The 14,538-nt window shown below is 32.7% G+C and overlaps 1 protein-coding gene across 6 annotated transcripts in view; it reads right to left on the bottom strand.

The window, feature by feature from the left end:
* Window positions 1-14,538, bottom strand: part of CSMD3 (CUB and Sushi multiple domains 3) — a 1,242,277-nt gene that overhangs the window by 75,328 nt on the left and 1,152,411 nt on the right. For all 6 annotated transcript variants that reach the window (XM_027064013.2, XM_027064014.2, XM_027064015.2 and 3 more), the window contains 4 exons: window positions 12,435-12,623; window positions 7,645-7,830; window positions 5,856-6,050; window positions 1,937-2,110 (listed from right to left, as the gene is read on the bottom strand). In XM_027064013.2, the coding sequence (XP_026919814.1) occupies window positions 1,937-2,110; window positions 5,856-6,050; window positions 7,645-7,830; window positions 12,435-12,623 (744 nt within the window). The remainder of the gene's footprint in view (window positions 1-1,936; window positions 2,111-5,855; window positions 6,051-7,644; window positions 7,831-12,434; window positions 12,624-14,538) is intronic.

Raw genomic sequence — 14,538 nt, 5'->3', positions numbered from 1 at the left:
TAAGCAAATACGAAAAATGCTAATTGTAGCATCTAGGTGGTGGGCATAGAGATACGCATATGTCAAGGGTCACTGCCTAGTGTTTCAACTGAAAAATTGAAAAGTTCATAATTAAGGGCTGGGGGATTGGGAATAAAGGCACTATACTTATGGGAAAAAATTATAAGCACATTCCAGTGGCCATTCTTAGCCAAAAGTGTCTGGGGCTATAAAGAGCAAGTTTTTTGTTTGTTTGCTTGTTTTGTTTTCATTTTGTTTTTATTTTTTCAAAAATGAGAATGACTGAACTACGTTAATCCTTAAAATCAAGTTCAAGAGTAAGATTCTAGGGATTTGCTTGCTTGGCAATTGCACTTTCCTTCGACCAACATCCTTTGGAATTTATATTAGGTGTTGACACCTACATCCTCTGCAATGGATGGCAATGTTGTCTTAATAGACCAAGAGGCAATGTTTCCTTAAAAATCTTCCTTTTATGACCTATCTCTTCAAAGAACAGAATCAGGATTCTAAACTGGTAAATAAAACCACCCTCTATATACAATATTCAGTATATAATACACAATATTATATACTTTATCAGGATATAGAGCCAAAAAATATAGTATTTCAAATTTAGTTTATATGTACATTTTCAAAGTTATATATAAACTAAAGTAACCTGTAATTTAGTAATCTGTAATTTACTACAGTAATCCTTCCTGTAGTTTAGGAAGGATTCAAAATATTTTGATTTTTTAATCCTATGTGAATATGTAAAGATCTTAATTTTGTACCACTTTTTATGCTATGGTCTTATAGCATATTCAAATATACGTGCTGTCATAAAAAAACCATTATTTCTATGCTTCCAAGTATACCTATTAACAAATATGTCTGAGAGCAGAAAAATAGGATTTTAATCAAAACCCCTAGCTATACCTTTTTAAGTTTCAAATCATGATTGTATTGCCACAAATATTTTCAAGCTTATTAACAAAACAATATGTATCTAAATTGCTACACTTTTCTGCCATGCCTCATATTCTTAAATTCAGTAAATATTTAGAGGCAAAACATTGTCCATATTTTTCAATACCTGTTCATAATAGTCATCAATTGTTAAATTGGTAAACAAAAAGAGTATCCTTTGTTCCCAGCAGATAAGTGAACAGTTATTAGAACAATTTTAATTATGCCTAATTCAGTACTTGCTGTCATATCTTGAAATCATTTTGGAGAAAAATAAAGCATAAATCATACCACTCTCATAATATTAAAAAATTATTTTAGTCTTTGAAAAAAAGATAAAGCATAAATCATAATACTCTTTTAATAATAAAGGAGGAGGGGCAAGCAGAATTAGCTAGTTCAGTTTCTTTAACTGAACAGTTTTTTTTTAATAATGAATTTAAAAACCCTAAGGGGAAAAATCCAATTTGCCTAAAATCAGGTTTGAAAAAAAATTGTATTTAAAAACTCTGCTAGAAAGTAATATTACACATGTTAAAATCTTATGAAATTAAAAGGGAGAAAGATTTTGAATGTGGAAGTCATTTTTCTCCTTTGATCATTACCTTTAAGTAAATAGGTGAAAAGAGAATTGACTATAGTTTAGAACACATTAACTGCTACAGTGATTAACCCAGCCGAGTATGCAGACGTATAATTTTCGGCAATTAGTTTTCACCTTTTTATTTTCACAATGCCTGGAAGAAAATGCATCTCACCTTAATGACCTAAGATTCTCATTTCAAATACTAGTTGATTAACTTTAAGAGTAATCTGTTTAATAGCTTTTCTACCATGAGACATTTTTAAAGTTAAGCATTTTCTGGTTAGCATCCTTACCGATGGGATATAAATGGTCATCTCTTATTATGGAAAAAGGTCTGCCTCCTTTCTAGGGGTGGGGGGCAGGGGGTGTGGTTGGTTAAAATAATTCGAAAATCCGTACCTAGGCATCTGGTTTCAGATCCACTCCAGAGACCTGAAGAAAGGCATTCCCGTACAGCAGAGCCTACCAGCATGAATCCCGAATCACAGGTAAAGATGGCTGTGGAGCCATATGAAGTTTGAGTTCCAATCTTATTTCCATTTGGAGGTGTAGGAAGCTCTCCACAGGAAATAACTTAAAAACAAGGAAGAAGAGGAAAAAAAAAAACACTTAAAGACACAGTCAGTGTGCACTTGTAACAAAATCATGCTTTCAACAGTTTGAATTGTCTATGATCTGACTTATTTATAATCGAAACTGACATTTGTAAAAAAAAAAAGTTTGAATGAGTGTGAAAATGCAGGGGAAATGACATAATTTAAAATTGATCCACTTCAAGTCTCATAAAACCTTCTAAGTGACAGTGACTTGTAATGAAGCTATTTTCTTTGCATTTGTGCTTAGCCAATCTGGTCACTCAAGCAGGTTGTTGTAAAAAAAAAAAATTACAAGATGAGAAAAAGGTAATTCACTGGTCTGACTCTCTGATTTACAAAGTGACACTGGGAAATCCTTTTGATTTGCCTGGGTCAAAGTTTCCTCTGTACCTAAAACAGTGCTAAGATAGTACAGGAATACCTCACCTTATTGTGCTTTGCAGATGTTGTGCCTTCACAAAAGGAAGGTTTGTGACAACTGTGCGCAGAGCAAGCCTATCAGTGTAATTTTTCCAACAATATTTGCTCACTTTGTATCTCTGTGTCCCATTTTGGTACTTTTCACAATATTTCAAAGTTTTTGTTATTATTGTATTTTTCGTGGTGACCTGGGATCAGTGATGACCACTCACTGAAGGCTCAGATGGCCATTAGCGTTTTGAGCAATAATTTTTAATTAGGGTCTGTACATTGTTTTTGTAAACACAATGCTATTATACATGAATAGACCACAGTATAGTATAAATGTAAGTTTTATAATGCACTAGGAAGCCAAAAAACTCATTTAACTTGCTTTATTGCAGTTTTGGCTTTATTGTGGTGGTCTGGAACTGAACCCACAGTATCTCTGAGGTATGTTTGTAATGACAAGTAATTTTGGTTGAGATCTCTACAGTTTATAAAGAGATTTACATGCAAAATATCACTTGATTTTCACAAAAAAAATATTAGATATAATTCTATTTCACATTTTGTTTGTAGGTTTTAAAAACTTGAAAAGAGGGGCGCCTGGGTGGCTCAGTCGGTTGGGCGACCGACTTCGGCTCAGGTCATGATCTCGCAGTCCGTGAGTTCAAGCCCCGCATCGGGCTCTGTGCTGACAGCTCAGAGCCTGGAGCCTGTTTCAGATTCTGTGTCTCCTTCTCTCTCTGACCCTCCCCCGTTCATGCTCTGTCTCTCTCTGTCTCAAAAATAAATAAACGTAAAAAAAAAAAAGTAAAAAAAAAAATAAAAACCTGAAAAGAGACCAACTCACTAGGTCATTTGGAACGCAGCTCTTAGGACTCCCTTGAATTTAAACACTACAAATGAAATGTCTTTCTTGAATAAGAAACAATAGTGGATAATGTTTATTGAGTGCTTATTTTGTAGCAGATACTACTACTAGTGCTCTAACTTAAGTAATTCTCAAAAGAACCCTATGAGGCAGGTGTGGTCATTATCTGAATTGTATGTACTAAGATATGAGCACATAGTACTTTAGTAACTTTAACAAGGTTACAAAGCCTGTAATTAGCAAAATCAAAATTAAAACGCAGCAGTCAAACTCCAGAATCCAATACTTAACCACCAGCCCACCTGTCTTATTCTGGCTCCAACTCAGAGTTTCATCTCTAGGCTTTAGGTGGCCATTAGATGGACAATAGAAAATTTGCAAACTTTAAATTTTTGCATATAAAAATTTACATATAGTGACTGTTCTGAACTAATCCCTCAACAACCCTTTGAGGTAGGTATAATATTTATTAATATTGATAATACTAATATTTATATTATTTTAAGAGTGAATAAATTGAGATTCAGCAAAATTACTCTTCTTTCAATTTTCTCAGTGAACTGCAATCCTTAGATTCCTTGTCTTTCCCCCACTCTTACTTGCAGGCAGGGACCTCATTTTATGTATCTTTAAACCCTTCTTAAGCATCACAAAAGAACCAGACAAACATTTGTTGAATGCCTGATTTTTTGTAGATACTTTTTACCTAACTCCTTGAAATATCCCTATCCCATGTGCCCTTTTAATGAAATAATACTGAAAAAACAATGATGCTAGAGGCAAAGAAAGATCCTGGGAGAAAACCTGAAAGAACAGGGCAAAAATTTACAGATATAAATGTCATATTTTTAGAATATCAAATATAATTTAGACAACTTTTTTTGAAATTTTACTCCATAAATATGATTTTCTTATAAAAAAGGCAAACCCTTTATATGAATATTAAAAAATAGATTGCAGAGCACTTGGGTGGCTCAGTCGGTTGAACATCTGACTTTGGCTCAGGTTATGATCACACAGTTTCTGAGTTTGAGCCCTGCATCGGGCTCACTGCTGTCAGTGCAGAGCCCTCTGTCCCTCTGTCCCCCTGTCTCTCTCCCCCTTCTCTACTCACACTCTCTCCCTCAAAAACAAATAAAACATTAAAAAAATATATTGAATAATTGAATATTCATAATTAAAATCATAATAGATACTTGTGTACTTATTACATATAGACCTTTGCCTGCTCTGTTAAGCTTCTTAATCATCATAATCATAATCCTATTTAGATATCTGATTTCTTATTAGTTTATTTATAAATTATGAGTACCTATGTCATAAATGCCTTAGAGTTGTGTTGGATACAGAATACATTTTCAGTGTAGCATATTTCCTGGCACAGAGTAAATACTCAAAAAATGTAGTGAAGAAATTTCAAAGGAATTTCAAGATATTACATTTGAATATCCTACGTTCAGTTAGCTTATCTATATTAGATACTGCCCATTTATATTATGAGATGCATGGAAATATGATAATATGTTCAATTTGAATCAATATGTATGTATGTATGTATGTATGTATGTATGTATGTATTTATTTATTTATTTATTTATTTATTTATTTATTAACATTTATTTATTTACTTAGAGAGAGAGAGAGAGATTGCAAGCAGGGGTGGGGGGCAGAGAGAGGGGAAAGAGAGAATCCCAAGTAAGGTATGCACTGTCACTGTGGAGTCCTATGCAGGGCTCAAACTCACCAACTGTGATATGTTGACCTGAGCCAAAATCAAGAGTATGACACTTAACTGATGGAGCCATCCAGGCACCTCGATAAATATTTATTGAGGTCATGCTGCGAATCAGGTTCTAGCTGATATTTTCAACATAATATCATTTATAATAACATAATCATTATAATAACTAAAAGATAGGTATTATTGTAATTACCTAGGTTAAGAAATTTAGGATGACAGAGAATAAACATCATATAATATAGTGATTAAAAGCCAGATGGTATAGAGTGCTTAGACTGAATCTCATTTCTCCACCATTTACAGGCTCTGATTTGTAGTAAAATGATTAAACTCAGGGCTCTGTTTCCTTTTGACAAAATACGTGTAATAATAACAACTACTTCATAGGATAGGAACTAAGCGATAAATGAATTAATACATGTAAAGAGCTAAAAGCAGTGCCTGGCAAGTTGTCAGTATGCAAGAGGCATTATCACTTTGTAGTAAATGATAGAATTCAAACACAGGATTTCTGTATCTAAAGCCCATACTTTTTTCATAAGCATTTACTCAAAAAAAAGTTACAAAATTCTAAGATTTAATGGGAATAAATGACTTTTTAATAATATCAATCCATTATTGTTCAAGTGTGTTTGGAAAAGGAAGTGCTCAAGCAATTCAATCAAGAATAGCTTATGAAATAAATTTAGCAGACTGGCTACTTACTTTGGCAATATGGTCTTTCATTTCTCCAACTCCAGGTACCATTAGGAAGGCATTCAATAGAAGCAGGGCCTAGTCCATGGTAACCAGGGTCACAGCTGAAAACTACCTTAGTTTTGTATTCATAATGGGAGCCATTCACAATTCGCCATCTTCCATGTTCCAAGGTAAAGGAATTGATGCTTGGACATGTAACAACTATACAAAAACCAAGAACATAAATGTTAATAAGTCAGTCATGTCTCTTGTACTTCTTCACTGTAACTTAATCTATTCTATTGCCTACATCACCACTGCCTTAATTCATTCACTACTGTTCCATACAAGTCTTTTGGCATTTTTAAGAATTTATTTTCCATTTTAATCTTCTCTACTCCCCCAGATCTATGGTACTGCTTGAAGTTCCTTGAACATGTTCTACTATTTCACACTTCAAAGTCTGTGTACATATTATTCTATTTACACAGAATTCTTATTACTACCTTACCTCCCTCTACTCTCTTCTTTCTTTTCTTTTTTTCTTTTCTTTTTTTTTGGATTATCATATCAAAATTTATTCCTTAATATAGAAATACATGAAATATATTTTAATGGTAAATTCCAATTATATTAGTTTGTTAAAATTGTCTCTTTTCTTTGAAGCTGATTTAAAAGTATTCTTTTGGAAATCTTTTCTCCCAACTTTTATGAGATATAAAAGACAGGATGCAGAAAAAAGGGAACCCTAGTACAAGTTGGTGGAAATGTCAACTGGCACAGCCATTATGGAATATATATACGCAGAGCCAGTATGGATGTTCCTCAAGAAGTTAAAAAGAGAACTACCATGTGATTCATCAATCCCAACTTGGGTATACATCCAAAGGAAATGAAATCAGGATCTCAAAGAGATATCTGCACTCTCATGTTCATTGCAGCACTAATCACAATAGACAAGATATGGAAACAACCTATTATTACTAATTTAGAAATTTTGGAAGGATTATATTTTGAGGAAATTTGTTTTATGAGAATGGTGTTTTTGTGCAAGAAGGTGTTACAAACTTTGGCTTATTCAAAACCTGTTCAACACGAGTAAAACAGAAGCATTATTAAACACTATGTTAAGACTGTACATAATTGAACAACTTTCATTTTAAATGAAATGCCAACTAAATTGAAACGTTAGTATTAAGTGAGAAGAAATAAGTGAAATATAGAGACAAATAAAAAACCTTACTTAAAATAACATTTCACAATTCTTGTGCTAACAAATATTTTATCAGAATTATTTTCTGTCACCATTACCTAATATTCACTTACCTATTAAAGTAGTAATGAAAGCAATGGGAATATTCTAAATGCAAGTAACCTGAAGAACACCGACAAAAGTTGAAAGTTATGCATCATTTCAGCAATATCTTTTATCCTTATAAAAATCAGAGCCGAATGTATTGGAATATAATTTAATTAATTATAAAACTTTACATTTTTTCAAGGACTTGCATATAGAAAACACATGTTCACTAATGGATGGTTTTTTATAAAAGAAGTGGAACTTTGTTATGTAAAATAAAATTCACTTTAGTTTTTTGACATACATATTCAGGAGTTTCCAAAAATGAGTGGAAAGTCCTTATACAGTCTTCCAATTGTACATAGTATAAGACAGCTTAATTAACTTTTATTTCCCTCTTAGACATCACACTTCAGTCCAGGGATTAGTTCGAAAAATGCAAACAATACATAAAATTTTAAAACATACAAGATGTGAATAGAAACACAAATGATACCATTTCTTCAACACACATACCAACACAGCGAGGGGTCTTGTTATGATGACTCCAAGTTCCATCCGACTGACATATGACAGTGGTAAGTTCCTTAGATGACAATCTATATCCGTCATTACAAAAATAGGTAACACGCGTTCCTACCAAGTAGTCTGTTGTGAGTATTCCTCCATTTGTTGGAGCTTTAGGAATCCCACAGGAAATTGCTAGAACAAATACATACATACAAAATCACAGAAATAGAAAAATACTTAATTTAGTAGATAAGTCTCTTCAATTGTAAGGCATGTAAAACTATTTGAGATTTTATTAATTCCTCTGAAACAATTTCAGAATATCTCCTAGAAAAGCTTTCCTGAACTATAACTTTTTGAATAATTTATTTCAAACTCCTGTTGAATGTGTTTCAGATTGGTGAATCCATACATTATTAATGTTTTATTTCTTGGTTTCTTACTTGGTTTCTTGTCAGTGTGTGCATGGTTATCAGCATTCTATAGATTATATAAGAATAAAAATTGGGTAAATATAGAGTGTATCTAGGGCTAGTCCATAATTGGGCCACCACATAGCAAGTTTGGTCAATTACATTTGAGAGATAATTATTAAAGATTACAAAGGTATTGGTAAATAATACTCATCAAGATTTTTGCCAGGAATACAATGCATAGATGCATAAGTTTATTTTACCTGGAAGCTGGATATTGCTTTGTCTTAGGTCCAAACTCTATGTGCTTAGGCACCATCCATAGAATATCATGGGTATGGATATGTTTAACAAATACAGTTCCCGGAAATATTGTCTTAAACCTAGTTTGAATCATCCTGCATTTCACTGAAATGTCTTAGATGTGTTGGTTTTCATCTGCAATAAATCTGATGTAGGTGAAATTAGTTTTACTATAATGTGACAACTGCAGTCAACATTTTTATTTTAGTTAATTGTATATCATGTATTTTCAAATCTTATAAATGTTCACATCTTATAAATTCAAATGACTATACAGATACAGTCTAAGATGAATTGTTTGCCATCTTTGCTCTTCAAGGACGTTATTTGTGTCTTCAAAAGTAAACAAACAAAAGACATAAGCTTTCAATGGATATATTTGGCAGCAAGACACTAATTAAAATGAGATTATTTGTAAATTTTGTATCATATTCAGATATGTGTAAATATTTATGCATATGTCTGCAGAAATATTAGTATATTTGGTTACTGGTACAATCCAGAACCAGCTGCAATATTGTAATATCTGGCACATGTACTGTATTACCTGTATGAAATGGAAAATTTCTGAGTTCTGAAATACCCAATCTTACAGGTTTCCTATAAAATATTCTAGTTATATCTATATTTTTCTCATATTAAAGGAAATAAAAGAACAGAAAGCTATGAGTTTGATTTAATACTTACAGACCTGTGTTCTTGTTACCTACTTCTCATTTCAACCTAAATTTGTTTCTATTTCTCTTAGAAAAACTACTATTTAGGTGTTTATTTTTAAATAACCCATGCACATTTTACTATAAAGTGAAAAGATCTTAGTGAAATCTATATGAAATTCACAAAATTGAATGGCAGACTTCCTACTGGTAAATGGTTTGATCTTTTGTAGTCTGATAACCTGCAAATTATGAACAGAGAAGCAGTGATGTTGACTTAATAAATTATATAAGCAATCTCATACAATTATGTTATTATCTGTGCAATCTAATTATAGAGTCTTCAAAATCATGTTGCAAACATAAATGGTTCCCTGATGTCTGTTCAAGCAATGCTTATATTTCCACTTAGGACTTTTGGGAATTTCAATTTGTCATAAGTGATCTCCCAACTGAACCCCACCAAAGACTGTGTATTTACTGATTTTTAAAAAATAAACTATACATTGTTGGAGTAGTGTAGGTTGAACTTAGATCAAAATATAAAGGAAATACAGTTTAAATAGTATAAGTTCCATATATGTGGTTAGTATAAAATGGCTATATTTTAGAACTAAGAAAACGACAACACACTAAAATGATAGCACAACAACTATGCCCGTGGGTAGATTACAACTTAGCTTCTCAGCAATAAAAAGACAACAAATCAAGTTCACAAGAACCGTCATCACCAAGTGGTTGTCAAAGACACTTCACTCAAAAAAAGTACAAGTTGAAAGTGAAGCAGAGAATGCAAACTGTTTCTATATAACACTGTACTATACTCAACTGTATAGTGGGATGAGACTGGTTCAATTCTTGAAGGAGAGGAAATCAATGAAGGGTCACTTGATGTATAGACAAATAAATAAAACACCTACCCAAACCCAAATAGAGATAGCAGACTAAATTTTCTATCTTTTACTGTCCTCACATTGTGCAACTGTAGTTCAAGTAAATATATACGAGGACGCATAAGGAGACTGAAGGAAAAAAGAATAAAAATGATCGAAGAATTTAAAACAAATTTGGAACAAAACAAAAATTTGCATAAAAAATAGCTCTTCCCAATGACATTTAACCATTTCATTTTAATTAGTTCTATTCAACTACAGATAGGTCACATACAACAAAGGTTTTTATTAAATTATCTTTTTAAATTGTTTTGATGATAATAAAAGATCAATTTTGGAAATGACTCCTTGAATTATAAATATGTTATCATTTTACTATGTCGAATATCTTTTTAATTTGCATTTTGATTTAACTATTCTAATTGTGGAACAATTTTAAATCAGGAACAATGGGGAAAAAATTACTCCATATGTAAATGTCATACTGCATACCAAAAAAAATCAATGAAATTATAATGTTGATTATAGAAAGCAATTTCAAAATTTTAGAAAGCTTAGGACATTTTTTATTTCTTTTTTTAAAAATATTTTTATGTTTATTTATTATTGAGAGACAGAGAGACACAGAGCGTGAGCAGGGGAGGGGTGGAGAGAGAGGGAGACATAGAATCTGAAGTAGGCACTAGGCTCTGAGCTGTCAGCACAGAGCCCGACACGGGGCTTGAACTCACAAACTGCGAAATCATGACCTGAGCCAAAGTCGGTCGCTTAACCAACTGAGCCACCCAGGCGCCCCTAGGACATTTTTTATTTCAACCAACAGTTAATTATATTTGCTAAAGGTTTCTTAAAGATTATTATATATATCTTATATAGATAAGCAATAATTACACAACTGAAATGTACTAGTTCAATGTCAGAGCATTATAATATTTATTTAAAATATATGTGATTTAGAGGTTATTGTTTATATATTTTTCTAAATTCCCATGATTCTGAAATTATAAGATCAAAAATTCTTTTCCAAACCAGTTTAGGGAAATTAATACTAAGAATTTGTGAATACTGCCACTGTTCATTAGGCAAAGAAAAGCAGACGTTTTGATAGTTTACCAAAATATATCTATTCAGCACGAAGTCAGCTTTCTCAATGTTGGGGTTACCCACTAAGTTAATAACTCTTCACAGATTTCTAATAAGTGATTAATGTTTCCTCAAGGAAACAACAGTTTTTTTCATTTCTCATTTATTTATGCATGTATATGAGAGTTATCTCTTCGTGAATTAAAATCGTAGTTTAATAGGTAAAAGAACCCATTTTGGATGTCTATCAATACTATGCTTATTTTAACTTGCTGTTGTTCAATTTTAAATTTTAATTGATATATTTTATATTTTATTTGTTTTATATAAATTCCTTCTGATTAGCAGATTATAGATAAGCCCCATTATTTATTAACTAGAACGTTCTGCATTTTTTAATGTAAGGGGTTTTAGTTGTTTAATATGACTCTATATGCTGGGTAGAATACATCAAATATAAAATTAAATTTCATATTGAAACATAATGTGATATGTTAAGTATTAAAATTTTTTCTAAGTCTGATGACATTAGAAACTCTTGTATAACTGATACTGCATTTGTCTTTGTGACTGTACCTAGCTAAGAGACAAGATCTAGTCCAAAGATCAAAAATGTGCCATTTGTTGAATAAGAAGCTCGAAATTCTGTTGCTATGTCAGAATAAAATGCTCAGACAGTGCCTCAATTGTTTCTTTATCTTTTTTTTAATGTTTACTTATTTTTGAGAGAGAGAGAGAGAGAGAGAGAGAGAGAGAGCGCGCACAGGTGGGGGGGGCAGAGAGAGAGACACACACACACAGAATCTGAAGCAGGCTCCAGGCTCTGAGCTGTTAGCACAGAGCCCAAAACGGGGCTCGAACCCATGGACCATGAGATAATGACCTGAGCTGAGGTGGGATGCTTAACCAACTGAGCCACCCAGACACCCCCTCAACTATTAATAAAATGCAAGTGAAAGGGAAAGACACATCTCTGTTAAGTTAGCTAAACAGTGAAGAAAAAAAATAACGTGGTGGTCAGCTACATTTTCCTATTTTAAATTTGTTGCTCTGAGAGCACATTTTTGTATACTCAGAGTGCATCTTCAGTGACCCTGCCCACTCTTATCCTCTGCTTTCTCTCTGCAGACTTCACATTAATGCAGTCTCCAGCTCTGGGTCGATCATTTTCTGACAACAAAGTCACGAGAATGGTAGACATATCAATAAAGTTGTATAGGTGTATGAGTGGTTACAGGAAAGGCATAAATCACACAACAACAAATGAATTATAAAACAGTGTGTATCACGTTTCTCAAATTTATCATTCTGCATTTTTAAGTCTTACTTTCATGAAGGGCATCTATACTATGCTTCTGAATATTTATGGTTTGGGAAGTTCCAATGACCCAAATGAAAACGTTAAATGAGGTTAATCTTTTAATGCATTTGGGGATAATATACTTCACCTTGACAAGCAGGGACCGGTGCATCCCATGCATGATACCCATAGGAAGACTTTCTGCACACAGCACTACTTTTTCCAACGAGTCGAAATCCTCTGTCACAGGCCCAGCGGACCACACTATTAAGTTGTCCACCCGTCTGACTGATAATGTATCCATGAGGCGGAGATTCTGGTGTGCTACAGTAGAAAGCTTTTCAAAAGACAAAGGAATCCCTGTATAATTAATGAATCAGAAATTGTTTACAATACAGCATGGTAAAAAAATCTAAGTGAATACTAGTACTTAAAATAGGGCAACTGCCACCTGTGTGAATCTTACTTCATATGAACATAATCTAATTTTCTATTTTCTTCACAATCTGTTGAAATAACTTTTGGGAGACAAAACTATCTCTGAGCTTTCTTTTAATTTTTTATCATCATGGAAGATGCATTCTGAATTGAAATACACATATTTTCTTAACACCCTACAGGTTGAAAAGCCCTAAAAATATTTCAGTGAATTTTAGAAACTGTACTTCTTGTCATTTGAAAGACCCATATGTAGGGTGCCTGGGTGGCTCAGTTAGTTGAGTGTCTGACTCTTGGTTTTGGCTCAGGTCATGATCTTGTGGTTCTTGGGTTCAAGCCCCACATTGGTCTCTGCACAGCCTGCAGGGGATTCTCTTTCTGCCCCTCTCCTGCTTGCTCTCTCTATCAAAATAAATACATACAATTTTAAAAATTTGAAGAAACTAAATGCCACAGTCTTGGTAGTAATATTTTAGGGCATGTTATTTACATGTAACTTTGAAGGTATTTCCAGACACCTATATCATGTTAGGTCAAGCATTTCATTTTGGTTGATTTCTTTTTTTTTTTTTTTAATTTTTTTTTCAACTTTTATTTATTTTTGGGACAGAGAGAGACAGAGCATGAACGGGGGAGGGGCAGAGAGAGAGGGAGACACAGAATCGGAAACAGGCTCCAGGCTCTGAGCCATCAGCCCAAAGCCTGATGCGGGGCTCGAACCCACGGACCGCGAGATCGTGACCTGGCCTGAAGTAGGACGCTTAACCGACTGCGCCACCCAGGCGCCCCTCATTTTGGTTGATTTCTAAATAGACCCCCCCACACTCCATAATCCTCTCTCCCAGTTTATTAAAGAGTTTCCATGCTGTCAAAGTGCTTACATATGGTGATAAAAATGTCAATAAAGTAAAACCTTCTTCATCTTTTGAAGTCTGAAATGTCAAAAGATAATGTCAAATAGCTTTTTCATATATATGTACTTTTAAGGCTATTCAGCCTGGCAGGATACATTTACCCTTTGAAACTTCAATGTATTCATCTGAGAAAATAAGACTTTAGGGGTAACTAGCAAGAAAGAGATTGGACCTGGAATACATATGTCATAACCTATTATTTCTAAAGAAAAATTTACAATATGTCAAGCTATTCTTGGGGTTAAAGTGGTGCTTTCAATATGTTTATATCAAAATTTTTCAGAAATATCAACATAAATAAGGGTTTAATCTATAATATAGTCAATCTAATGATTATAATTGATTGATTTGAATGTTTTCCCTTTAAGTTATTATGATCATTAAAAATACATTTAATGTGCTGACTTTTAAATTCCATCTTTGGGCACAGATTTAATAAAAAGACATTTATATTGTTCATATGATAGAAATATAGATTGAAATATGAAAAAAATTTAATGATGACTGTGCATGCTTAAATTTTTTAAAACACTTCTTTGCATATGTAATAATATTATTAAAACTTAACATAAATATATTGTATGATAAAAGTTACATACATATTGGTATTATGGTGTCAGTGATAAGTCAATTCTAATATGTAGAAGACAAATGTTAATTAATTAAAATCAAACTATCATCTTATAGTTTTAAAATCAAAGTAAATAGACAAAATAATTTTATTTATATATGATATAGATGCAAATTTATATAAATAAACAAATTTGAGAGTATATTTTTAGAACTGAAATTCAACATTTATTGAAGGCTATGCCTAGAATTTTTGTCAGAATTGTTTATAATTATAAAGTAATTTTCTGTTGAATTGATTAGCAATGACCCATGGCTTGGGGAGACATG

Source organism: Acinonyx jubatus, chromosome F2, assembly GCF_027475565.1.
Source record: "Acinonyx jubatus isolate Ajub_Pintada_27869175 chromosome F2, VMU_Ajub_asm_v1.0, whole genome shotgun sequence".
Classification (NCBI taxonomy): domain Eukaryota; kingdom Metazoa; phylum Chordata; class Mammalia; order Carnivora; family Felidae; genus Acinonyx; species Acinonyx jubatus.
The sequence above is the reverse complement of the archived record's forward strand: the minus strand, read 5'-3'. Positions and strand labels throughout refer to the sequence as shown.